This window comes from Lytechinus pictus, chromosome 8 (genome assembly GCF_037042905.1).
Source record: "Lytechinus pictus isolate F3 Inbred chromosome 8, Lp3.0, whole genome shotgun sequence".
NCBI lineage: Eukaryota > Metazoa > Echinodermata > Echinoidea > Temnopleuroida > Toxopneustidae > Lytechinus > Lytechinus pictus.
In genome coordinates this window covers 25,063,964-25,090,946 of record NC_087252.1, presented here as the reverse complement: position 1 = coordinate 25,090,946, position 26,983 = coordinate 25,063,964, and the positions used below count along the sequence as shown (strand labels likewise).

Genomic DNA, 26,983 nt, shown 5'->3' with positions numbered 1-26,983 from the left:
TTACTTTACTTCTTCTTTTCCACTTTTTTTTCAAAAATTCAGACATGAACTTCTGTCCTTTTCATATTGCTTTGCACGTACCTTTTCTTGTACATGAAACTTGACCTCTGACATCTTTCCCCAAATTTAGACTTGAACCTTTACCTTTGGCATTGTCTTTCATCATCTCCAATTTTCAGACATGAACTTTGAACTTTGACATTGTCTTCCACCTTTTCAACATTTAGACATGAACTTTGACATTTAACATTTTCTTCCATATTTCCCAAAATTTACACTTGTACTTCTCCTTCCACCTTTTTCCTACATTCGAAGGTGATCTTTCTACCTTTGACGTTATCTTGCACCTTTTACCAACATTCAGACACACACCTTGACCCTTGACATTGTTCTGTCTTCCATGATCCAGATTTTACTCATCCACCCTGTTACAATGATGAGTTCCAATGTCACCTCACTGGAGTTTGCATTCCTCTTACTTGGGAGTGTGATAACTTCCAAGATTGTGGCGATGCCAGTGATGAATATTTCTGCCAAGCACCAGTCGGTAAAGCACCTTTCATTTGATTTTGATTTTATTTATTTATTTTTCTTGTACATAATATAATGTAACATAAATATACCAAATATATTTTGACAATAAATCAGGCATATATCATGGAGCATAAATCAGTAGCAGAAGATGGATTGCCATTGTAAGCAAAAAATGCTTCAAAATATGACAAACCAAAACGTATATTAATTTTATCATATTACAAGCAGAATGGATGAATACGAATTATTTAAGTATCAGTTAAGTATTGAAAAATGAAAGTCAAACAAACCAACACTTGATATTATAATAACAATGATGATGATGGTGATGATGATGATAAGATGATGATGATGGTGGTGGTGATGGTGATGGTGGAAATAATGATGATGGTTTAACTTCATACTTTGAATAGGGCTGATATCGTCCTTTCCAGGGGAAAAAAGACAATTATTTAGTTCCGGGCGACTTTTTGAGCTCGCGGGCTCAATTTTGCTACGTTGTATTACACTTTATATAGACCCTAAAGGAATTTCAGGGGCTCTGCATTAGATTTCCAGGACTCTCTAAAGGAGAATGAAACCCTTAAAACCAGCTGAATCCATATCAAAGAGAAAAATCAAACAAACATATTGTTGAAAGTTTGAGGAAGATTGAAAGAATAATAAGAAAGTTATGAGCATTTGAATATTGAGATCATTAATGCCATGTAGATCCTCCCATTGGCAATGCGACCAAGATCTGTGATGTCACACACGTACAACTCCCTCATTACTTTAGTACTTATTTCACTTATATTCTCACTTTTATAGAGTCTATCACAAGGTGAGGTGTTCTCTTTATGAGAGGACAAGTACAGAGGTTTCACAACATTATATCATTGATGAATCGTTTGTCATATGATTAGAATGAGCAAAAAGAGATGTTTTGGGGTATATTTTCAGTGTCCAAAAGGGGAGAGTTGTTCATCTGTGACATCATAGATCTTGGTTGCATTGCCAATGGGAGGATCTCCATAGCATTAGTGATCTCGACATTCAAATGCTCATAACTCTTCTTTTGCTAGTCCTATTTTACTCAAACTTTTGTTGATCTTATTCTTTGATTATTCTGCTTTCACAAAAGCTAACTTACTCCAAGAGTTTCATTCTCCTTTAAGGCATTTTTGCAGCACATTTTTCCCCCATTCCCCCCCCCCCCTTATTATTTCTTCAACCTTCAACATGAAATACAGTAATAACTTATAAGAGACACCTATATTGTTCCCCATTTTAAGAATAAAAGCTGCTGCCATGAGATTTGACTTTTTTTTTGCAAATGGGTTAAAATGATTAGTCCATAAAGATTTTTGTGGATATTTTCTTGTAGACAGTGTGACAATTATCTCAGGCATGGGTTAAAATTCTCATACCGTGAATTTCATTGTTCGTAATTTTAGGTGGACAGTATTATCTCCAGACATGCCAACTGTTTCCTTTTTAGAGTATTTGTTCCTCTTTTTTTGCTATGAATGCACCAATACTTTTTTTATGGTATGTTACTTTTTTTTCTAATTTTTGATCATGGAGTATGTATTATACACAGCGCATGACACTAGCGCTGGTCCGACAGTCCCAGACCGGTAAAAATCACTGTCGGGCCAGTAACCTGTTGCTTGAAAGGAACAAGTAAATTCTTGCCTACGAGCACATGTTTAAAAGGGTGAACTATCAAGTTTTCAAGTACATGTAGAGTCATTTCACATGTTTTTTCACCGATCTCACTACAATAGTCTGGCAATACTTGCGTTGAGACAAATTTTTAAAAATACTCTATGTTGTCAACAACAACAAAAATTTCCTTCTAAGAATGCTTTTTTTGTTGTTGTAGAAGGTTAGCAGGTCTGTATCTCAATTCAATTCAATTCAATTCATTTTTCTCAGTATAAAAACAATATAAATAGTACAAACATGAAATAAATCAGACATTGACATAAATAAAGTATTATACTGAAAGGGTAGCAGCCAAAAAGAAGTTAACCTTATGTACGGCCGACCCAATCTCGGGCATATGATGCAATGGTTCAAATTATGAATTATTTTTAATCGTGAATGATATCTTGAATAATTCAGATGGACTGTGTGAGGACCATCACTTCACATGCAATAACTCGAATTGCATCCGCGAGGATTGGCAGTGTGACGGCCTTGATGACTGCGGCGATAACAGCGATGAAGCAGGCTGCCGTGAGTACTCTTTTCAATGCTTTCTGACCTATACACACCTACCTCCCCCCCCCCCCCCCCGTTCACAGTTCACGGTGGCTTCTTAAACAAGTGACTGTGGCGATAACAGCGATGAAGCAGGCTGCCGTAAGTACTCTTTTCAACGCTTTCTTACCTATACACACCTACCCCCCCCCCCCCCCCCCCGTTCACAGTGGCTTCTTAAACAGGTGACTGTGGCGATAACAGCGATGTAGCAGGCTGCCGTAAGTACTCTTTTCAATGCTTTCTGACCTATACACACCTACCCCCCCCCCCCCCCCCGTTCACAGTTCACAGTGGCTTCTTAAACAGGTGACTGTGGCGATAACAGCGATGAAGCAGGCTGCCGTGAGTACTCTTTTCAATGCTTTCTGACCTATACACACCTACCTCCCCCCCCCCCCCCCCCCCCGTTCACAGTTCACAGTGGCTTCTTTAACAGGTTACTGTGGCGATAACAGCGATGTAGCAGGCTGCCGTAAGTACTCTTTTCAATGCTTTCTGACCTATACACACCTACCCCCCCCCCGTTCACAGTTCACAGTGGCTTCTTAAACAGGTGACTGTGGCGAGATAACAGCGATGAAGCAGGCTGCCGTGAGTACTCTTTTCAATGCTTTCTGACCTATACACACCTACCTCCCCCCCCCCCCCCCCCGTTCACAGTTCACAGTGGCTTCTTAAACAAGTGACTGTGGCGATAACAGCGATGAAGCAGGCTGCCGTGAGTACTCTTTTCAATGCTTTCTGACCTATACACACCTACCTCCCCCACCCCCCCCCCCGTTCACATTTCACAGTGGCTTCTTTAACAGGTGACTGTGGCGATAACAGCGATGAAGCAGGCTGCCGTGAGTACTCTTTTCAATGCTTTCTGACCTACACCCGTTCCCAGTGGCTTCTTAAACGGGCTCCCACTATGCTGATTCAGTTGGAACCGGGCTAGCTAACTGAATGTTGCAAGATGTCTTGGAAGCGATATATCAGAAGTGATCTTGGAAACAAATTTATAATGTGACCTAAGGATGTACTTGTTTCTATGCTTTGTGGCCTACACCCCCCCCCCCCATCCTCCCATGGACTCGCCGTACAAAGAGTTGTGAGTGATCTGATCAGTCTCAACTATATGGAAATCCATCAATGTCATTATTTTTTTCCTGGAAATTTGTATGATGTCATTTGCAAACTAAGAGAAGCACACTGAATTTTCATGAAAATTATGAGTGTATGAATACAAATCTTATCTATAAAAAATTTCCATAGCTGAGGTTTATCTGATCAATCGCAACTCTTTGTAAGACGGGGGCCAAGGAAGATATTTTTCAGGGTTCCCAGCCCATCAGGGAAAATTATTTTTTTTACTTTTTACCAGTCAGGGTAAAATCAGGGAATTTGATAAAAAAATAACTCAAATCAGGGAAAATGCCTCAAATGAGGGAAAAATCAGGGAATTTTGACCAGCCCAATAGTCGACAGCATGGTAGTCAGTCAGACTCTGTTATATTTTGTTGCATATCAAAACAACATCCATTGAATGACTTGTTATGGTGGTACTAATTAGTTTTACATTATTGTTTTTATACTGAAATTACATGTACATGTAATTCACTGCAATAACTTACATGTAGATAACATTTGAAACTGGGAATGGGTTTAAATAATTATCAGGCAATTTTTAAACTTCATCCTTGAAAAATCACGGAATTTTGTGTTCTTGAAAAGCTGGGAACCCTATTTTTGCTTGGGAAGACAAATCATGTAAGGAAATTTAGGGATGTAATTACAGCAGTGAACTCGCTGGCTTGTAATTCCAACCAGGCCCCGCCCATTTGTTGCTTTGTGCAATAAGTCCTAATCGTGAAAATATTTCGCTGTTACATAAAGACTCTCAATTACCTTTACCATATCGCCATGGAAACCTAGATTTTGATTGGCTGCTCGGACCTGATACCGTACACATTGTTACCTTATTGCCAAAGTTATCATTATGATATTTCATAAGCTTAAAAACCGCTGATGAAGCCGGCCCCTGAATTGCACTTGTATCCCTTTTTCGGGTTCAGTTTCAGTTTATATCCATAATTCACAATCACACACAAACATTGTAATGGTTGACACAATTATAAGGTGTAATGATATGAAATAAATGGTTCCTATGACAAAGCAATTATACACAATTATACCAGTGAAGAATGGAGGGGACTGGCTACATGTGAGTTGAAAGCAAAGCTTGTTATCATAGGCCCCAAAATAATGTTTTTATCAGTCTAATTCTAACATCACTTAGTAATAATTGTCATATCTCCCCCCCCCCCCTTTTTTCAATCTCTTGCAGCTTTTACTGGCTGTGGCGGCTCTCTATTTTTCTTTGAATGTTACAACAGCTCACAGTGCATCTTTTTTACAGAGGAATGCAACCATGTAGCAGACTGTGAATATGGCGAAGACGAGATCGATTGTCGTAAGAATCTTTCAGTTCCAGTTTGGTTTTGTTGTCTCACCTGCATAGCAGAGTGAGACTATAGGCGCCGCTTTTCCGACGGCGGCGGCGGCGTCAACACCAAATCTTAACCTGAGGTTAAGTTTTTGAAATGACAGCATAACTTAGAAAGTATATGGACCTAGTTCATGAAACTTGGCCATAAGGTTAATCAAGTATTACTGAACATCCTGCCTGAGTTTCATGTCACATGACCAAGGTCAAAGGTCATTTAGGGTCAATGAACTTAGACCATGTTGGGGGAATCAACATCAAAATCTTAACCTAAGGTTAAGTTTTTGAAATGTCATCATAACTTAGAAAATATATAGACCTAGTTCATGAAACTTATACATAAGGTTAATCAAGTATCACTGAACATCCTGCATGAGTTTCACATCACATGACCAAGGTCAAAGGTCATTTAGGGTCAATGAACTTTGGCCGAATTGGGGGTATCTGTTGAATTACCATCATAACTTTGAAAGTTTATGGATCTGATTCATGAAACTTGGACATAATAGTAATCAAGTATTACTGAACATCCTGTGCAAGTTTCAGGTCACATGATCAAGGTCAAAGGTCATTTAGGGTCAATGAACTTTGGCCAAATTGGGGTATTTGTTGAATTACAGCCATAAATTTGAAAGTGTGTTGGTCTAGTTCATAAAACTTGGACATAATAGTAATCAAGTATCACTGAACATCCTGTGCGAGTTTCAGATCACATGATCAAGGTCAAAGGTCATGTAAGGTCAAAGAACTTTGGCCACGTTGGGGGTATTTGTTGAATTGCCATCATATCTCTATAAGTGTATTGGTCTAGTTCATAAAACGTGGAAATAAGAGTAACCAAGTATCACTGAACATCTTGTGCGAGTTATAGTAGTTTTCAAAATCAGCACTGCTGCTATATTGAATCGCGTGATGCAGGTGAGACGGCCAGAGGCATTCCACTTGTTTGTCATATACCTCACAAAATATGATATCATTCGACAAGAAGGAATAACTCGTTAATGATAAATTAGTACTACTTTGATCGAAAAAAACAAGCAAGCAAGGCAATATTGAAATTGCAAATTGGAGACTGCATGATACGTGAGAATATGAAGGGAAAACTAATAAAAAAGGACGATTTCTATAACAAATTTTCTACCAGCCAATAGTGTTGAAGGATTTCAGTAGCTTTTAAGAATTATTGCGAGCTTGTGATTCTAACAAGCTCTATGAATTGGGCCCTGTAGACGCAAGATTGTGTTGATCTTTTGGTCATTTTTTTACAGCTATTTCTGGAGATTGCGGAGTTAACTTCTTTAGGTGTTCTAACGAAGCCTGCATACCAAATTACTGGCGTTGTGATGGATTCAACGACTGCTTTGATAACGGTGATGAAATGGAATGCGGTACTGTAGGAACTATTGGTAGGTCATGGTGGTGATTTTTGACCTGGGGGGACATGTTATAAAGTTGTTTGTAAGTTAAGAGCAACTTTAAGAATGACTGGTGAACTTTTCTTACGCGCTAAATAATCATCAATAAATGTTTTGGTGTTTACCATTTCCCACAAGAAAGGATCACCAGTCGTTCTTATAGATAGATAGATAGATTGGTGGTTATTATTTTTTCACGTGATTGCTAAGAAAGCATCAATGCTTGTAAGCAAGCAATCATTGGACCTACGGCTTAAGGTCCTCTCCGAGGGACCAGGTAGTGAGGATTTAAATGCCTTACCAAATGGCACTTGCGCACCATTTGGGAATCGAATCCCAGTCACTGGACTATGAAACCCCCGCTCTACCGACTGAGATATCGCGCCACCTCTTAAAGGCGCTCTTAACCCTATCTAGGCCGGGGTATTTTGGGAGTTCATATGGCCGGGGGGGGGGCCTCCCATGCCCCCCCTTGAGATCTCAGCCGTCGACCGCGCGATCGCACTGAAAATTGGCACGCAGGTTGTCTAGGATATAATCTACAAAAGTGTATAGTAATTTATTTCATGCGAATTGTTATTCAGTAATTATGCTAATTTATGCGTAATTAGTATGCGAAATCATACTTTTTCCTCTAACTCCATAAATAAAGCTCCAAATGTTCTAATTTTGGCATAGAAACTCTTTGTGGTGTTCTTAGCAAGTTTTCATGAAAAAAATTGTGATATCAGATCAATTTCTTATGTATTATATTGTTTTTTGCAATTTCTTATGTATTTCTTTGTTTTTTGGACCCTTTTTTTTTCATTGTTTTTTCAATGAAATTCGTTGGGGACTCTTCTAAGATCATTAACAGCATAAAATACATACATTTAGACCAGCAAAACTAAAAATAATGATACATTTATGAATTTTGGTTGAAAACACAATTTACATTGACTTTGTACACGAAATCACGTTTTTGAGCAATTTTTGGTCTGGCATGCACTTACATAACGTTGCGTAATTTCGGAACTGAGTACTCGGGTGACGCAAAAATGGTCTCAAAAGTTGCGCAAGACTTGAAAGTAAAAAGTCAGCGAGCAACGCGGCAAAAAAATTTGCGCAGCGAAAATATCGCGCGACTCATTGAGGGGGGGCCTCGGAGGCCCCCCCCCCCCCGGCCTAGATAGGGTTAAAGGGCAATGAAAACCTTTGGAATAAGTAGGCTTGTGTCGAAACAGAAAAATCAAAGAATAAGAACAAAGAAAGTTTGAGAAAAATCGGACAAATAATGAGAAAGTTATGAGCATTTGAATATTGCAATCACTAATGCTATGGAGATCCTCCCATTGGCAATGCGACAAGGATGTGTGATGTCACATGTGAACAACTTTCCCTTTGATGGACTATAAAATACCCTCAAAATGTCTCTTTCTGCTTTTTCTTGTGGTGATACAAACTCTTTATCCATGATGTATTTTTTAAAAATCCATATTACATGCCCTCCTATAGAAAGAACACATGATCTACTGATAGATGTGATAAAAGAGGCAATTTAAGTGAAATATATACTAAAGTAATGGGGAGAGTTGTTCACAAGTGACATCACATATCTTTGCCGCATTGCCAATTTGAGGATCTCCATAGCATTAGTGATCGCAATATTCAAATGCTCATAACTTTCGTTGATCTGTTTCTTTGATTTTTCTTTTTTCACACAAGCTATCTTGTTCCAAAGGTTTCATTCTCCTTTAACTATGTGAAACACCCATCTGATTTCTATGAAAGCATGAATGCTTCTAAACAAGCAAGCAACCAGAGAATGAAAGATCCTCTCCTAGGGACCTGGTAATGAGGATAAGTGCCTTGCCAAAGAGCTCTAGCGCACCAAGTGGGAATCAAACCCCAGTCTCTGGTATCCAAGACCATTGCTCCGGCCCAGAGGTGGGGGGGGGGGCACTCGAATTATAACATGATACCTATATGCCACACCAAAGACAAAAATTAGGTTTTTGTCTCACCTGCATAGCAGAGAGAGAGACAATAGGCGCCACTTTTCCGACGGCAGCGTCAACATCAATCAAGTTTTTTAAACGACAGCATAACTTAGAAAGTATATGGACCTAGTTCATGAAACTTTGACATAAGATATATCAAGTATTATTGAACATCCTGCCTGAGTTTCAGGTCACTTGACTAAGGTCAAAGGTCATTTAGGGTCAATGAACTTAGACCATGTTGGGGGAATCTAAATCTTAACCTATAAGGTTAAGTTTTTGAAATTTTGTCATAACTTTAAAGTATATGGACCTAGTTCATGAAACTTGATCATAAGATTAATCAAGTATTACTAAACATTCTGCCCGAGTTTCAAGTCACATGATTAAGGTCAAAGGTCATTTAGGGTCAATAAACTTTGACCAAGTTTGGGGTATTTGTTGAATTACCATCATAACTTTGAAAATTTATGGATCTGATTCATATAACTTGGACATAAAAGTAATCAAGTATCACTAAACATCCTGTGTGAGTTTCAGGTCACATGACTAAGGTCAAAAGTCATTTATGGTCAATGAACTTTGGCCAAGTTGGGGGGGTTTTGTTGAATTACCATCACAACTTTCAAAGTTTATGGATACAGTATGGATATAGTTTATGAATATAGTATGAAATGTGGACCTAGGAGTAATTAATCAAGTATCACTGACAAGTCTTAGGTCCTAAGCCCCTCTTCCCTCTCGGCTATAATAGATGAATTACTTGATCAGCATAAACAGTGAGATTACGGTCTAATATGGCTATGTGTACATTTGTGGCATCTACATGTGTACAGCCCAAGCATAAGAAATGAAGCTGTGACTTAATTAAACTTTGATGACTTAAAATTTGGCAATAATTCCAGTAGTATCAAAACTTTGTGAATTGTAAAATTTTGGAATACAGGGTGATATTCTCACTGCAGTGTTTGTAACTTAGACTTTTATGGAGACCAAGCCACAGTCCTCTCATTCATCTAGAGCAAATTGCAATGAAAAATTTGTTCAAAATTAATTTTCCTATGAAATTAGAATACTATGAGGGTATGAGAGATTTCATTGGTTAATTGACTCTGTTTTTTAATATATTCACAGAAAGCATCACCATTGGCTTGGGAGAGACGGCAAACTTCACTTCCCCAGGCTATCCGGACCGCTACGAACCGCAGTGCTACATCGGCTGGGAAGTCACTGTTCCGGACGGATATTGGGTGCGTTTCCAGTTCTACTCCATCCAGCTTGTATTGCAATCGTTCCTTTCGATTGGAACAGGCCTCGACCACAGCGACCATGACACGATCGTCGCTGAATTCCAGCACAACCACGAGCCGAGACAGTACGTCGTCCAAAGCAACAAGGCTTGGCTTGAATTCCACTGTGGACCGCATGCACGTGGAGAAGGGCTCCTGATCCATGCTTCAGCCATTGATCCAAACAGTGAGTGCACACAACCTTTTGTGAGGTCAAAAATTATTAACTCATTTTGCTCATTAAATTGGCAACATTCATTAATTAATTTTTTATTCATTTTTATATAATTTTTTGATATAGTATGGATATAACATGAGTCAAAATTATACAAGAAATATTTCAGGCTTCGAGAAAGTGTAGGGGAAATTCTTTATCCAAGGTTGGTCTGGAAAATTCTATTTTTCCCCTCTAGTTGTTATGTGCATATTTTTCAGAAACGCATATAATTGTTGCGATATACGATATCGGTATCTGATATATCTACACACTTACAACTTGCAACCATGGCCGCTTGACCTAAGTGATCAAAGTCACCATGTACATATGCTCTATAACAAGTGTCCCAAGTCTCATCTGACAGCCTTCACCATAGCCATATACACAATATTGATTCATGGTGGCAGCGGTGGGATAACAATAATTATATGACACCTTGACAGATCCTTGTCATTTGATTGGTTGCTTGATATCGATCATTCTGCCCATTTTACAATGACGTCATCAACCGTGCAATTTTGGATCCATTCATCGTTCAATTCTGGATCCTTACGATTTTGTCCATTTCACGCGTGTGCCAAGACGGCGCAGCGGGCACCACACAACCACTCGTGTTTGAAGCGTGCATGTTGTATGTACGCGATAATCTGCAGACCGAGCTCCCACTGCATGACCATATTTTGCATTGAAATTCATAAATTTCATATGAAAAAGAATCAATTTTTAGGTGTCATATATAAACCAAATAATGAATGTTCTCTCCATTCGTGCAATGGACTTAATACTTCAATCGGTGAAAGATGAAATGAATGATCCATTCAACTCAGCTACGCCTTGTTGAATGGATCATTTTTCATCTTTCAACTCATGAAGTATTCTGTCCATTGCACTCATAAACATTCATTATTTGCATATCATACAAATAATCTCTTTGTGATTTGATATATGAATTCTTAATTGATAGCTAGTACATTTAAATGAATTTTATGTTGTCAAATTCTGTTATTTGATTGATACTACGGGGAAGGTTGTTCCTCAGTACGGAGCCATTTTTTCATTAAAAAAAAAAGCCATCAGCAGATGTCTTGGACTTACACTTAATTCACAGCTGGCAAAAAATTATAGTCATTTGGGGGGGGGGTACTTTTTACAATCTCCCACCTAAATCAGCTTTACCATGATGGAATGAGGATTTTCCAGGGCTCTGCTGAGCATTTCAGGGGCAAGACGGCCTGTGCCCTTGTGGAATTTTTTCCTGCTTCATTGATTTGGCAATAAAGATTGAGACAGAGCGAATATTTCCTAATGAAATTGCCAAGGCAAGCAGGAGCATTCGCATATACACTTAAAAACATAGGTAAAGATTTTGAAATAGATTGCGAGCCTTTATCGGACGGTAGCCATTGGATTCTATGTACCATCTATGTCACATGTTCAGTAACATGTTTTTTTAATCTTATTTCACCGACAGATTACGTACATCCAACTTGCCCTAGCGATGAATTCCAATGTGATGATGGGAATTGCATCGAGCCCTTTGACCTTTGTAACGGAAGAAATGATTGCTTGGGAGGAGAGGATGAAGACCAAGATTGTGGGAATTTCGACCCATGTAAGATGATGTCATTATTTAGCCCCTGCACCCCAGTTTTTTTTCCTTAGACTTTTTCTTCAGTTTTTTTTTTTAGTTATAAAAACTACATGTCATGCATAAACACAAATCGTAAAGCCTAAAGCCCAGCGCAAACTATGCGATTCTTTGAAATCCAAATTTCAAAGAAATAGTCAAAACATTTGATTATGAACATTCCAACCAATTAAATCTTAGCAATCAGAGTTAAAAAATAGTGGAAGGACTATACTGAAATTGAAACTGAAATAGTAATCTCGGCCGTCGATCGCGCAATCGTGACAAAAATTGGCATGCTTGTTAACCCATGGCATAATCTTCAAAACTCTTTGCTAATTTAATATGCGTAAAAATCTAGAATTTGCTCTAATTAAGTGAATAGGGCCCCTAATTTTTTTTTTATTCACAGACTCTTTATAAGATTTGGATCATATGTACTTTAAAAGAAATCAATATCACAAATATTTTCTTATTTTTAAAAATTATTTTCTTAATTTCTTTTATTGTTCTTCGACTTTTTTTCTTTACAAGATGAAACTAATTGATTTTGATGAGAAAAAAGTCAGCAAGTGGCATGGTAGAAAAATTTGCGCAACAGATTTATCGCGAAAAATGTTAGGGGGTTGGATCAACCTCCCCCCCCCCCCATTCTTGTTTATAGGGTTAAAGGTAATAAGCACTGAATAGAGAAATTCATTATCTTGGCAAAATGGGATAATACGTGTGCATACAATGGCAAGGTTGCGGGTTCTAATCCCAATATCAGCAAGAACTTGATATGAAAAATTTGATGAAACTTGAAGCGAGACTTTGAACAAAAGACAAGTCAAAGTCTTGTAGTCAAAGACTCCAAAATGATGGTTCGTCAGTATTCATCTACTCTTCTTTTCAAATTGGCATCTTCATGTTGTTAAATAACTTGAGTTGAAATGCTGAATGAAATCAGTGTTTCAGGGGAAAATGTCAGTTTGCTGTTTAAACAGTGATTTTTAGGGTTCTCATTGCTTATAGCCAGTTTAAAGTGTATAATGATGAAGTTAAGTTTATTCACAAACAACCCCAAGAGAAATGGTGTCAATATTTTACTTGCATTTTCTCTAATTATATTCCATGTGTGATTGCTACAAAACATTAATGAGAGAAAAGGTTAATTTGCAATATGGAGACAGGATACATAGACAGTTAATATGCTAATAAGGCAGTGCTTCTCAAACGGTTGGCTGCGGCCCTCTGGTGGGTCGTGAAGCTCTCTCAGGTGGGCCGCGAGAAGCTCAAGAAGGAGAAAAAAATAGGAGAAAATTAAACTATAGACTTTTCACAGACCTGTTTGAACATGGTTTGTATGATCAGTCTACGTGGGTCAAACAAAACTAAAGCACGCTTAGGTATCATGCACACTATATGGTTTCGATCTAACTTTAATGTGAACCTCATGTGCATGGATATTGTGTATGTAGTTAATTGTCGCCCATTTACCGGACATTTGCAAATGCAGATTAGTTCTCAAACTGTTGGTTTCGAATGTGCTTCAGAGCTTTGTGTTCAAATTTCACAAAACATTTTTGCCTCAAAATTGACATTTTCTTAAAAATTTTGTAGGTGGGCCTCGAAAAAAATCAGAGAGTTAAAGTGGTCCTCGAGTAGAAAAGGTTGAGAAGCACAGTGCTAAGGCATGATGGGAGAAAATAGGCTTGTACTAGAACATCTGAATCTCGTTTCTCATCAAGACTTGATGTACATTTACAAATAGAAACAAAGGCACAGTTTCTACAACAAGCTTACTGTCAGCCAATCAGAGCAAATGATTTTCAGTAGCTTTAAACTATTATTGCAAATTTGTTGGTATAATTAATTTTCAGAGAGTTTCTATTTTCCAATAATAAAATATGGATATTATGATTATTATTATCATTATGCTGACCTCTCACATATCCTGCTTCTGATTCCATATATATAAAGTATGCTATTTTCTGAAACCTACAACATAGATGGAGACACTGCCTGCGAGTGTGGGGATCGAGGATCAGAAGATGCTACACCTTTTGGTCTGCCCCCTCCTACCAGACTGCCAAACTGAAGATCTGGAGTCTTTTAACCTCAAAGTCGGATCTTGTTCCCTCCACTGGACACGACGTGTGTGGTGACCCGAGAAGGAGTAGATTTTCTAAAACCTAGGATTTTTTTTCTCTTGCGATTATAATGTTTACGAATTTAATTCGACATTATTCTAAATTTTCATTTCTTAATTTTGCTTCTTATTTTTTATCGTGTAGATGGTTGTGATGTAGAAGGGAATACGGTTGTATGCCATTTCTTTTCCTCTGCTTACTGTGTGCACAACACATGGAGATGCAATGGTCGGTCGGATTGCTTTTTTAACGAGGACGAGCATGACTGTGGTAAGTATTACCTCTTAGATTCTATTGCCTGTATTCTGAGCTCAGGTTAATTTAAACCCTCTGGTTTAAAGTTGTGGTATGACTATGGAGAGCCAATTTGGGCACAATCCCTAACAGTACACATCCAGTCTATTAACTCATTTGACAGTCAAAGCAAGGCATTTAATCGACAATGCTTTTTTATCCTGCATTCAAATAAATAGAAATGCTATATGCATTATTGGTATAACTAGGTGTGCGCTTGTTTAAAAAAATCACTTGAATTGGCAATTTAAAGATTTAAGGACGTTCCACAGTTAAAATGAAGTCCATGTCATTTTCACCAAATTTTGCAGAGAGTTACTTTGGTATCTATGCATTATTAAAATGCAAAAAAATAATATAGGTTCATGTGCTTTTTTTTTTCTACGGGTCTTCAAAGTCGCCGTATTTGAAAGATATGAAATGTTGCGCAATCAAGAGAATTATGCCTCTCTTAGACCTCACGAATTCACCAAATGAGTTTAAGTCATCTTTACTCAGTGGATAACGCATCAAACTTCATCAAACTTTCAGAATATGTAACTTAGTAGATACCAAAGTAATAAAAAGTCTTTTAATTGGTAAAACTATATCTATTTGGAGTCAGCAGCGCCCTCATTTGGCAAAAATGATGCAAAAACTCAGAAAAAACAAATCTTCAAAGACGTGAATCTATTCAAAAATTAAAAAAGTATTTTGTAAGCTGCACTTTTTTCAAAATCCATGTCATTTTCATCAAATTCGGCTTAATTGTAGAGGAATGCATATCAAAGGTGTAGGGAAGTTAAAAATATGGGGTCCATGTGCTCGTGTTTTAACTATGAGTGTCCAAAGTGATGCGAGTTGGCTTGAAAATCGCCTAAAATGCGCCGAAAACGTGCAAAAGTCTAATAATACCGTCTAAAATGCGAATGGTTCCCGTATTTCGCTCCCAAACATGCAAAATCCATGTCATTTTCACCATACTCTCTAAATTTGTAGAGGAATATATTCTAAAGCCGTTAAAATATTAAAAATATAGGGTCCATGTGCTCGTTTTTTAGTTATCAGTGTCCAAACTGTTGCGAGTTGGCTTGAAACAGCCCAAAATGCGCCGAAAACAAGTAAAAGTCTGATAATACCATCCAAAATGTCTAAAATACGAATGGTTCCGTAGTTCTGCTCCCAAACATTCAAAATCCATGTCATTTTCATCATACTCTCTAGATTTGTAGAGGAATATATTCTGAAGAAGTTAAGACATTTAAACTATGGGGTCCACGTGCTCGTTTTCAAATTATCAGTGTCCAAAATATTGCGAGTTGGCTTGAAACAGCCCAAAATGCGCTGAAAACAAGCAAAAGTCTGTTGATATACCGTCTAAAATGCGAGTAGTTCCGCAGTCTTGCTCCCAAACATTGAAAATCAGTGGCGTAACAGGCGGGGGGGGGGCAGGGGGGGCAAGCTGCCCCCCCTGGCGGAGCTCACCGGGAAAATATAAAAAAAACGGGAAAAAGAAAAAAAAGGGGGGAAGAAAGGGAAAGGGAAAGGAAAGAAAAAAGGGGAAAGGGAAAGGAAAAGGGAAAAGAAAACTAAGAAAAAACATAAAAAAGGGAAAACGGAAAGATAACGGGAAAAGGAAGGAAAAAGAACAAGTGACAAAGAACAATTCGCCCCGATATACAAATACATTAGCATGATTAGTAAGACAGGGAAATAAATTAAAGATGACAAAAAGGCAAACAAAAGCGGGAAATAAAGGCAGAATGGAATTAGCCAAAATCTAAATTGGAAAATAAAGAATAGGGACAAGATAACGTACACTACAGGGCTGCCGAGGATTGAGATAACGAGCGGGAAGAAAAATGGATGGTATATAGCATAATGTCGTATGAAAGTCTATCATAAACTTGCTAAATCTCCAAAGGCTCTGTCCAAGAGTCAAGACCCCGTGCAGTGGGGGCTCTTCATCTGTAACCTCCAATGGGTTCTATAACGGGCCCCTGTATGGACCTTTCCTGCATTAAGCTTTATGTTGAAGCACTGGCGTACCGGGGGGTGGTTCCACAGCCAAGGGAAATAAAAGAAAATAAAGGAGGCAGCGAAATGAGATGAATGAAAAAATATATATGACATGATATTTGCTATAATGATGTAAAAATCTATCACATAATTAGAATTTCATTTTAACAGGCCATTTTTTTTTGGCTCGCTTCGCTCGCTGGCGACTTTTTACAAATTTTCCCACATTTGCTATGGTGTGCCCCTCACAATATTTGGATGATTACGATACACAACTGCATTGAATTTATGTGTTGTGTTAAAGCTATATAAATATACACGCAATTTGATTAAAATAAGTGGCCATCTGTAAGGTTTAAAATGGCTTTGATATCAAGAGGTTCCGGGGCTCTGCCCTGGACCCTACCCATAAAGCACTGTTATATGGATGAGTTTGGACCATGGCCCCCAAAAGTTCTATAACCAAACAAACAAAATGAGGAAAGAAAGGAAAGTGTATTATATTTTTCTGAATATCACATTAAAATCTATCTTCATGTTAGATTCTCATGAAAAGGTGATTTTTTTTCTCGCTCGCTTCGCTCGCTCGGGACCTATATCAAGCTACTTCTTGCCAAAAGCGCCATACTCGGCCCCCTCAAGCATATAGAGCTTCGCCCTGATGCTCACAATCATAAGTTCATAACAAAAATCCTGTTCACCGTGGCGTACAAAAAAAGAGAGAAAAAAGGAAAGAGAGGAGGGTGAATATATGATATCATCTTTTTAACATTATGTCAAAATCTATCACAAAATTGGATTTTTTGCAATAAAGTTGTCAAAAAAATTTTGCTCGCTCGCTTATATATATATACATTTTCCCGATACGCCATATCGCCCCCTCAAAATTTTTGCCTTATGACGCCATTGCCTGTTCAATGATATGACCGGGAAATTTTTGGCTCTTGCCCCCCCTGGCCACCGACCCCTGTTACGCCGCTGTTGAAAATCCATGTCATTTTCATCATACTTTGCATAAAGATACTTTAGCATCTGAATATTCCAAATATACAAAAATTTACATGTGTCCATGTGCTTGATTTTTTGCTATAGAGCTTCAAAGTTAACCAAAATGGATGATGTTCTTAAGAATTGTGCATCCAAAAGTATTTGGCATATTTAGACCTCACGAGATCACAACAATGAGTTTAAAGCTATATTACTCAGTCAAAATCCAGGAAGATTTCATCAAATTTTGTTATATGATCAATAATTGTATCCGTAAGATGGATTATTTATTTATTTATATTGCTGTCAATTGTTTGCTCATTAAAGTCTAACAACACTCAGTTCTCAGAAATTGCGGGAAAGATACTTAACGTCAAACATTTCAAATTTCAATAACAAACTTGAGAAGTAAAAGAAATGCTGCACTTTAGTCAAAGCCCATGTCATTTTCACCAAACTTTGCAAAGTTGTAGAGGAAGGTATACCGAAGAGGTGCAAACATATGGGTTTGTGTGCTTGTTTTCAAACTATCAGCACTCTTATTAGAGCAAATTTGCTTCTTAACCCTAATTCTCCGGGGGGGGGGCCATAATTGATCCCCCCCCCTCGTCAGTTTTCGCGATATATCTGCTGCGCAAAATATTTTGACCTCGCCGCTCACTGACTTTTTACTTTCAAGTCTCGCACAAATTTTGAGACCAAATTTGTGACGCCCGGGTACGCGGTTACGACATTACGCAACATTATGTAAGTGCATGTCAGACCAAAAATTGCTCATAAACGTGATTTCATGTACAAATCCAATGCAAATTGTGTATTTAGCCAAAATTCATAAATGTATCATTACTTCTACTTTTACTGATTAAACCTAATTAATTTTGCCTTGTTTATGATCAGAATTAAGTCTGCAACGATTTCCATCGAAAAAACAATAAAAAAACAAAAAGTAAAAAAACAAAGAAATATATAAGAAATTAAAAAAACAATAAAATACATAACAAATCGGTCTTGGTACCAGAATTTTTTTCATTCACAATTGTTAGGAATGCTATAAAGAATATTTTCACCAAAAAATAGCATTCTAGGAGCTTTATTTAGTGAATCAGAGCAAAAAGTATGATTTCATGAATAAATTAGCATAATTCATATAAAATAAAAATATATGAATTAAGTGAAATTTACCAATGCAACTGCGTATATTACGTCATTCTCTACCATCATGCAAATTTTCGTTGTGATTGCGCAATCCACGGCTGAGATCTTAAGGGGGGGCCATAATGGCCCCCCTCCGGGAATGACAAGAATCAAAATACCCCGGGAGATTTAGGGTTATAACACCCGAAAACGCGCCATAAGCTTTGTATCTATGTGAGGAAAAATTCCGAACCACTTTTCCATTTATTCATACTCGGGGTCATATTTATCATACTTTGCAGCACTACAGAGAAAAGTATTTTGAAACTGTAGAGGAATTAAAAAGTGGTCCATGGAATAATTCTAGTTTATTAGCTTCATAAAATAACACATCAGATCTGAAGTTACATGTAGTGCAGATAAGGAGAAAAATCAGCTCACATTACCTACAGCTGGTTAAATCACCAGTTCATCCATTGTGACGTCAGCGCGCAGAGTGTAAAATATGCGCAGATCATGATGCGCACAAACATAACTGTGGAACGTCCTTAAGTTATTATTTTACTTGGCAGTACCTAGTTTTTTAGCATTAAGGAAAAGATATGTTCATGCAATAAAATTTTGCTCATTATTAAGCCAAGAATCCTTGGTTGTGAAGGTGGTGGTTAAGCTATTACTTTCAAGACAATATTGATGTAGCTATCTTTCTTTAGCTTCACTTTGGAAAGGTAGCATGTACATACATGTACAGCTTGCCAAGGGAGTGACAGTTTGTCTTTTTACCCCAGGGGGGGGGGGGCCACTTACACTGACGAGTGGATACCATGCACGACCAAAAAAACACGTAAAAAGGATGTCTTTTTCAAGATAGGGCACGTTACATACGTAATGTGATAAGGGTGTCAAAAACAAAAAAATAATGAAAAAAGGGTATCTGTTTCGCTAGAAAAGTTACGTGTTAAGGGTCAAATTTGCGGGGATGATAAAACAAAATTAAAATGTTTTATAAAGGATGTCCTTTTTGCCCCAACACTACGTGTTTAGAGTCCGATTTGCACGAGGTGTGGAAGGTGGGTTCATACTAAACCAAATGATGTATATTAAAAGGTAAAACCGACGACCAAAGGACCCGTGACAAAATATTCCTGTACTTGTTTAGGGGTTCATTTCAGGGAATACTTGCCAAGGGTATCGTTTTGTTTCCAATACTTGTTAAGGGTAGGGTTTCACACGCCAATACGTGTTAAGGGGTGCATTTTCAGAATATGGAAAATACGTGTTTACGGTGCTTTTAGAGACCCCATGGTCGCGCATGGTATCCACTTGTCAATGGAAGTGGCCCCCCGGGCTTTTTACCTCAAATCAAGAGGTGATTATTTGCTTTATATTCCACATCTAAAACTATTTAAAGGAAGATAAGAATTTTTATAATATTTTAAAAAAGAATTGGTGTAAAAAATCAAGGTCCCTTGTTTTAGAAAATGGTAATTGAGTCAGTGCAGTTCAATATACTTGCTTTACTGTGAACCGTTGCATCCCTGCAAATATGCAGTGAATGTATGAAAACTATCTCCTTATTAAATGTGTCATATTTTTTACTATCTACCTGGAGTGCCATGATATGGTCAATATGAATGCATGAGCCATTGTATACCTGCAAATAAGCAGTCAATATATCTCCTTTCTTAACACTCAATATATGAATGCTACCTCCTTGTTTTTAAAAATCTTAAGCAGTCAATATTTTTATACTATCTTCCCATTAAAGTTCAACCAGTCAATATTTTAGTAAAATCTCCTTACTAAACAAGTATTATATTATTTACTATTTCCCTAGAGTGTGATGCTGGTCAATATGCCTGCGGAGACCATTGTATCCCTGCTAGTTACTACTGTGATGGGTATCCTGACTGCACTGATTATTCTGATGAAGATTCTTGTGCCAATATAAACAACACAGGTAAGTAATACATTCCTACCATTTACCCGTATTCTGAAGTGCGGATTTACCAAAGACCTGGGGGGCCGTTTCATAAAGCTGTTCGTAAATTAAGAGCAACTTTAAGAATGACTGGTCAACCTTTCTTACGTGCTAAACCTTTCTTACATGCTAAACCATCGCCAATGGTGTATACCATTTACCAAAAGAAAGGATCACCAGTCGTTCTTAAAGTCGGTCTTTTCATACAAACAGCTTTATGAAACATCCTCCTGGAGCCTGCAACACAAAGCTTACCAATCAACAAACTTTTCTTCAGGGTGAACTTTCCCTGTGAAATGCTGTCCGTATTTTGTGTATGGCAGCCTTGATCTGACAAACACTGCTGAGAACGTTTTCAAGCACCAGTAAAAAAAAAAAACTAGTGCCTGGTTTGTTTTCAAAGAATCAGTGAATATGCACTTCGTAAAAGTGCTATCTATTTATGTATTTTTGCATAATTCCACAATAATAATTATTGGTATTCATCTCTTTCTCGTACCCTCTATCACTGTTTTGTTCCAGATCCTGTTTGATGTTGCCTGCCTCATTACCCTAATCCCTCTTGGCTTGAGGACTTTCTTTGGCCTTACTTACACTAACTTCCCTTTGTGTCTGCCTACTCCTTTTCTTTCATCCCCTTCACTAACCTGATTGGTCTTCTCTACTCACTAATGCCCCCTGTCTCCTTGTTTCTAGTGTTGTTGCAGCTTGTCTGTGGTCTATATTATGGTTGTTCTACTTTATATGTTTGTCATTTTGCCTCCGATGAAGATTCTGCTAGGATCGAAAGCTTAGGCCTCTTTTGACTTTCTGATAATAATTATAATAAAATTAGTAATGATAACGAAAATGATAATGATGATGATGATGATGATGATGATGATGATAATAATTACAAAAATAATAAAAATAACGATAACAACACTAATAACAATAATGATGATGATAAAAATAGTGCCTACTTTATGGTGAACAATTCCACCTTTCCATATCATGGACACTTGAAGAAAGTGAATCTTCAAAAGGACAATAATTGAAAAGAATAAAATATTTTAGATTTAATATTCCTGAATGTAGTAAACTGTTAAATCATTAATGAGAGGGGGGGAAGGTTTTCTGTTAGGACTTGAATGTTTCAGTTGATGAAAGTTGGCATAATTGGATAGGTAGTTGATTCCAAAGCTTTGGTCTTTAACTGAAAAAAAAACATGATCTATCCATCTTGTTTTTTGTACTGTGTGTATGGAGCAATAGATCATTGGATGATGTATTGAGATAAAGCTGCCCAAATATGTGGGGGAGAGGGAGTATACTTAAATAATAGTGACCAGAGTCTTTAGACGTGGGCAATATATTTGATGTTCCCCGAAAGAAGAGCCAGTCAATAATTTTAGTATCATCCAAATCAGATATCTAGAGCCAAAATCATGATAATGGTGATATTTCTTTTAAAAATAGAGTTCTATTGTGTCATGTTGATATCAGGGTCTAGGCTCTGCACTTTGCCATTATGATGTACTTGCAAGCGCCCGGACCCAACGTTGTCTTTATTTTGACGTATATTGTTGGTGCGTGGATCAATATGAATCTCTTCATATGCATCCTCAAATGCCCGGATGTGAGACCAGGAAAATACAAAGGTATATTTGCATTGTCTCTGCATGCAAAGTAAATACACGCATTGAGATTGAGAAAAATAAAAACATTATACCTATCCCTTCCAGATATTCAGAAAATGTAGGGCAAAATGGTTTCTGTAGAAGACCAGCTCAGATGCCTGATACGGGTAATAATGAATATTGTATAATAAATTCCAAGTTAAATCCTTTTTTATAACATTATTCTTTTCAGTGAGTTATACCTTGACCAATGATCCTATCATCATCACATCTCCCAACTATCCCGGAGACTACCCCCCGAACGATGTCACGGTGACGCTCGTCACCGCACCAGAAGGAATGGCTGTGTTGGCGCAGATATTAGATTTCAATGTCAGCTACTCGACGTTTCTCCTCTTCACGAACGATCACGAGGTCCATCCGGTAACCAGCAATTTCATCACAGCACTTGGCTACACGTATGGAAGGAGTTTGACCGATGCTCAGTCTGAGATTATATCTAGTGGCAATACAATGGCCATTACTCTCTACACAGGATATTACGGCCAAGCCCATGGCTTCCAGATACAACTATCAGTGGTAGAAGGTAATTAACCTTTCTATTTCAAAAGGCCATTAGCAGGGCTGGGAGAGACAGGTCGAAAGGCCACGAGCATGGCCAAAAATGTTATATTTATTTTTTATTATCATTATTATCTGTTTGAAATCACCTGTGCCTGGGAGGCAAAAAGTGGAATGAATCAATATTCAGGTCTCTCCTCCCGATATAACTGATTGGGGGAGTGCAGGTGGACCAATACACCAGGGTTTCCCCTTACTCTTTTACGAATAGTGCAGTGGGTTCTTAATGCTGTATTTATTCATGAAACATGCCTCAATGATTGTGTATAAATTTGAAGCAAATAATTCGCAAATGTCATAGTTGTAAATAAAAACATTCTTCAATCGAATGATTGTTTTTCAAATAGCGTCCTGTATTGTTGTATATTTCAAATTAAAAAAGATGGCCATTATTTTTCAAAATAGTATAAAAAGGAAGTAAATTTCATTTTTCATATTGATAAATAATTCATCTCTAGAACATCATCCTGTGATTATCTGGATTTGTTTATGATATAATAGGGATTAAAAAAAATGAAAATCCAGTTTATACCCCGAGCAGCCCATGAAACATACATAGACAGTGTTTTATGGGCTAGCTAGTATTTTTTCATTGCATTTGCAATATAAAGTGTGTTATGAGAACATAATTGTCATAATATGTGTTATATGCTTGTATTGAGTATTTCTTATACATGTATGCCTTTATGTACACTGACCTTTGTGAAATCTATAGCAGAAAAATTGAAATGAAATTTATCCCATTTTTTTTTTTGCTTAATACTTTCCAGCGCCAACATGTGCCAGTAATGAGTTTACATGCGATGACGGAGGCTGCATCCCTGACTTTTGGGAGTGCGACGTATATCCTGATTGTTTTGATGGTTCAGATGAAATCAGTTGCCCATAGTTTATGGTATGATGATACAACTGTTCTCCTCAAATGGGCAGCCTTAATTTTTCTCAAATTGGCAACGTATATCATTCATTACCCAGTTAATACATAGCTATATAATTGATTGGACTTTTCTAAGGCTTAAAGTATTCAACCTATTCTCCTCAAATTGGCAATACCCAGTTACGCAGCTAATGATATGATTGATTGAACTTTTGTAAGGTTTAAAGTTTTCAACCAACTCCTCAAATTGGTAGCTTTTGCACTCAAATTGGCAACCATTACCATTTATTACCCAGTTACATAGTTTGAAAGCAATTCTGGATGTAACAGCTGTAGAAGTCAAAATGGAAAAAAAAATCTATATGTAGTATGATTTCATCAAAACATTGACAAATTATATAAACAGTGATTTTATTGTTTTCATTACCTTGCCAAATTTCAATTGCTTCAATTTCTGAGATGAAGACCATTTGTAGTGCATCCAATGTTAAGATTGCATAATGCTTAAAGATAAAAGAAAGTATTTCCAGTAAAATCACTGATTTTTTGAGACAGAGGGCTTGGCATTCCCTACACTAGTGTCTCTTCATTTCAGTTCATTTTAATTCAAATCATTTTTTTTTTATTTATCTTTCATTTTCTCTTCTTATTTTCCTCCCCTTCTGTCCCCGCTGCTTTCATCTTTATCATCTCCAGGAATTTGCGATCCAGGACTTTTCTCTTGAACTGACGGAAAATATAGAATCCAGGACTACAGGTGTGATGCCTGATTGTAATTCAGACAGTGACTTTCCATTTAAATGAATGGCCCTTAACCATTTCAGATAATCTTTAATTCCATTTCAAACCTAACCTCAAATGGGAAGTCTGTTTTGTCATAGGAAGAGACAACAGCAAACACATGAATACCATTTTGAAAAGGCAAATGCAATGAATTTTTGCACGAAATGTAAACAACCAAAACAAATTTTCTTTTGCTGCTTTACCCGTGTGACTAAAAATCACTGTCCCTACTTTGCGGGTGGGGAAGATGATTATAACTGTCTCAGGACCTGTTTTACAAAGAGTTACAACTACAAGTATGGCAACTTTGCCATTATTGTATTTTCATTGGCTGCTGATCTGTGTTATACTATTTGACCCAATGGCAAATCTTGGAACTCTTTATGAAACAAGTCCTGGAACCGATTGATCCCATTGCCTTTGGAAGTACTGGACTAACAGTGGGGTCTGGGAGCCCTCCATCTGATAAAATCCACCCCCCCCCCACCCTTTCACCTTTCTTGATAGTTATATTTTGCGAAGATATCAGAAAATACATGACACATGAGTATACACAAAAATGAACCAAGAGTTATGTATCGATTTTGTTACCATCATTATTTTTTTTTCATCTTAAAGGACAAGTCCACCCCAACAAAAAGCTGATTCGAATAAAAAGAGAAAAATCTAACAAGCATAACACTGAAAATTTCATCAAAATCGCATGTAAAATAAGAAAGTTACGACATTTCAAAGTTTCCCTTATTTTCACATAATAGCTATATGCACATCCCGGTCGGTATGCAAATGAGGGAACTGATGACATCACTCACTCACTTTTTCTTTTATATTTTATTATATGAAATATGAAATGTTTTAATTTTCTCCTCATAATTGTCATGTGAAACAAAGTTTTATTTCTCACTGAACATGTGGGATCACAATTGTTTAACATTATATGGTTCTTTGTTGATTCAGATCAACATTTTTCGGAGGTGGACTTGAACTTTAAGTTGGCTTTTGAACAGACCATTTCTGAAATGAGCCCCCCCCCCCCTCCCCTCAAAAGAAATAATGATGATACAATTAGAACGAAATAACAACGAAGAAGCCATTCTCCCATTATTATTCTGTTTAAATACATGTCTTTCATATAAAAAAGCAAAATATTAAGTTAAAAAATGACACCATATTGTTATGACAATCATTTATCTTTCTCACTGCATTATAATACCAATGTGCCTCCATATATTTCTTATGATAAGTTTTTAGGTAACAGAGAGAATATACACTTTTTATTAAGGTGTGTGCAGGGTGAGGGTGTGTGTGTGTGTGTGTAAAGGGAAAATTTGTATGAATATATTATCCATTGTAATTGTTTGGAATGTATGCCTATATCAATTCTTCAAATACAGGCTGTATATTCATGGACCTACAATGTACTACTCTACCTTGGTACAATTTCATAAATTCCTTCACGCAGAAGTGTTATCACCCTCGGTAGGTCCATGTTATATTCAAGGTATTTTAATAGCCAGATGTCACTGTATGGATATTATGTTCATCCTTTTTTTTCCTGTTACTTATAAGTAGCTGTATTCTAGATCAGTACTACTAGTATATTATTCTATGCATCTGTTTTGAATATTTTATCATGTTTTTATGATTACCTGTGGTGGAGGATCGTATCTTTTGTTGCACCAAATATGGGCCCGAATTCACAAAGGTGGTTTTGAAAATCCATGGTTGAGTCCATGGTTTATGCAGATTTCCTGTATAAATTAGGTTACAGCCCGATAGTCCGCGGGTCCGATAGTCCGATAGTCCGCGGTGTGTGTAAAATTATGATCAGAATATAGTGAGATATTTTTTATTACACCATATGTGGGAAAATCTGCTCGGAAATGACGTCACCGTTAAAATGTAAAATTCTAATAGCCTCACCAATATCATTTTTATTATTGTCTGCTATTTCTACAATAAACTTTATGTCAGTGTGAATTTCCCCTGTAATGAATTAAGTATAATACTTGGGATCCAAAGTGTGCTTCAAATTTGAATATTAGAAGAGCGATTTGAAATGAGAAGGCCGTGCATATAAGTCCAGGAAAAAATAAGAAATACCAGCTCAAGTGTTAACAATTTGGTGCAGAAGATCCAAAGTATCATTTGAAAATGTTACCCTTTCCATTAGTCAAACATTGATATAATTTCAATTTTCTTCTCAGAACCTTTCTTATTTAATCTACTGTATGCATGGAGGGAATATTTGATTTTTTCGCATGGGGGTTTAAGACTGACCATGTATACCTCTCCATTTTTGCCATTATTACCTCTGCTATTATTACCTCTGTCATTTATACCTCCGTGATGAAAACATCCATTTGAGAACACTATACCCCAGTTTCCCCCAATCAATTCTCTTCTCCAAGTATGACAAACCATAACTGCCCCAAGCAAGCAATTTAAGTATCAAAACACCCGTTTCTTGACCTTGGTCCGAAGATAACACAACAGCCCGAGCGACGGTCCCTGCAAAGCATGCCGTAATTTTAATTCACTTACTTTCCTTATTTCGAGGTCGATTTTCTTCGTTCAAAATTGAAAATGGACTAACATTGGATTTCTGAATACAATATGCCTTTGAAAACGTGATTAAATATCGAATACAATAATTTCATTCCGAAGGTCCTACTACAGGCATAGAAATCTTACGTAATAGCACAGCTGTTGTTTATCATTTCGTCCTTGGCTCAACGCTCATAATCTGGCCTGTGGA

The 26,983-nt window shown here is 37.2% G+C and overlaps 1 protein-coding gene across 1 annotated transcript in view; it reads left to right on the top strand.

Moving 5' to 3' along the window:
• The window catches only part of LOC129266193 (uncharacterized), a 118,002-nt gene extending 91,690 nt beyond the window's left edge, over positions 1-26,312 (top strand). Inside the window, exons 43-53 of the mRNA XM_064103842.1 lie at positions 410-547; positions 2,644-2,757; positions 5,114-5,239; positions 6,541-6,678; positions 9,801-10,142; positions 11,644-11,784; positions 14,076-14,201; positions 20,182-20,304; positions 22,177-22,530; positions 23,336-23,460; positions 24,139-26,312. Coding sequence (XP_063959912.1) covers positions 410-547; positions 2,644-2,757; positions 5,114-5,239; positions 6,541-6,678; positions 9,801-10,142; positions 11,644-11,784; positions 14,076-14,201; positions 20,182-20,304; positions 22,177-22,530; positions 23,336-23,454 — 1,721 coding nt within the window. The 3' untranslated portion in view covers positions 23,455-23,460; positions 24,139-26,312. The remainder of the gene's footprint in view (positions 1-409; positions 548-2,643; positions 2,758-5,113; positions 5,240-6,540; positions 6,679-9,800; positions 10,143-11,643; positions 11,785-14,075; positions 14,202-20,181; positions 20,305-22,176; positions 22,531-23,335; positions 23,461-24,138) is intronic.
• The last annotated feature ends 671 nt before the right edge of the window (positions 26,313-26,983 follow it).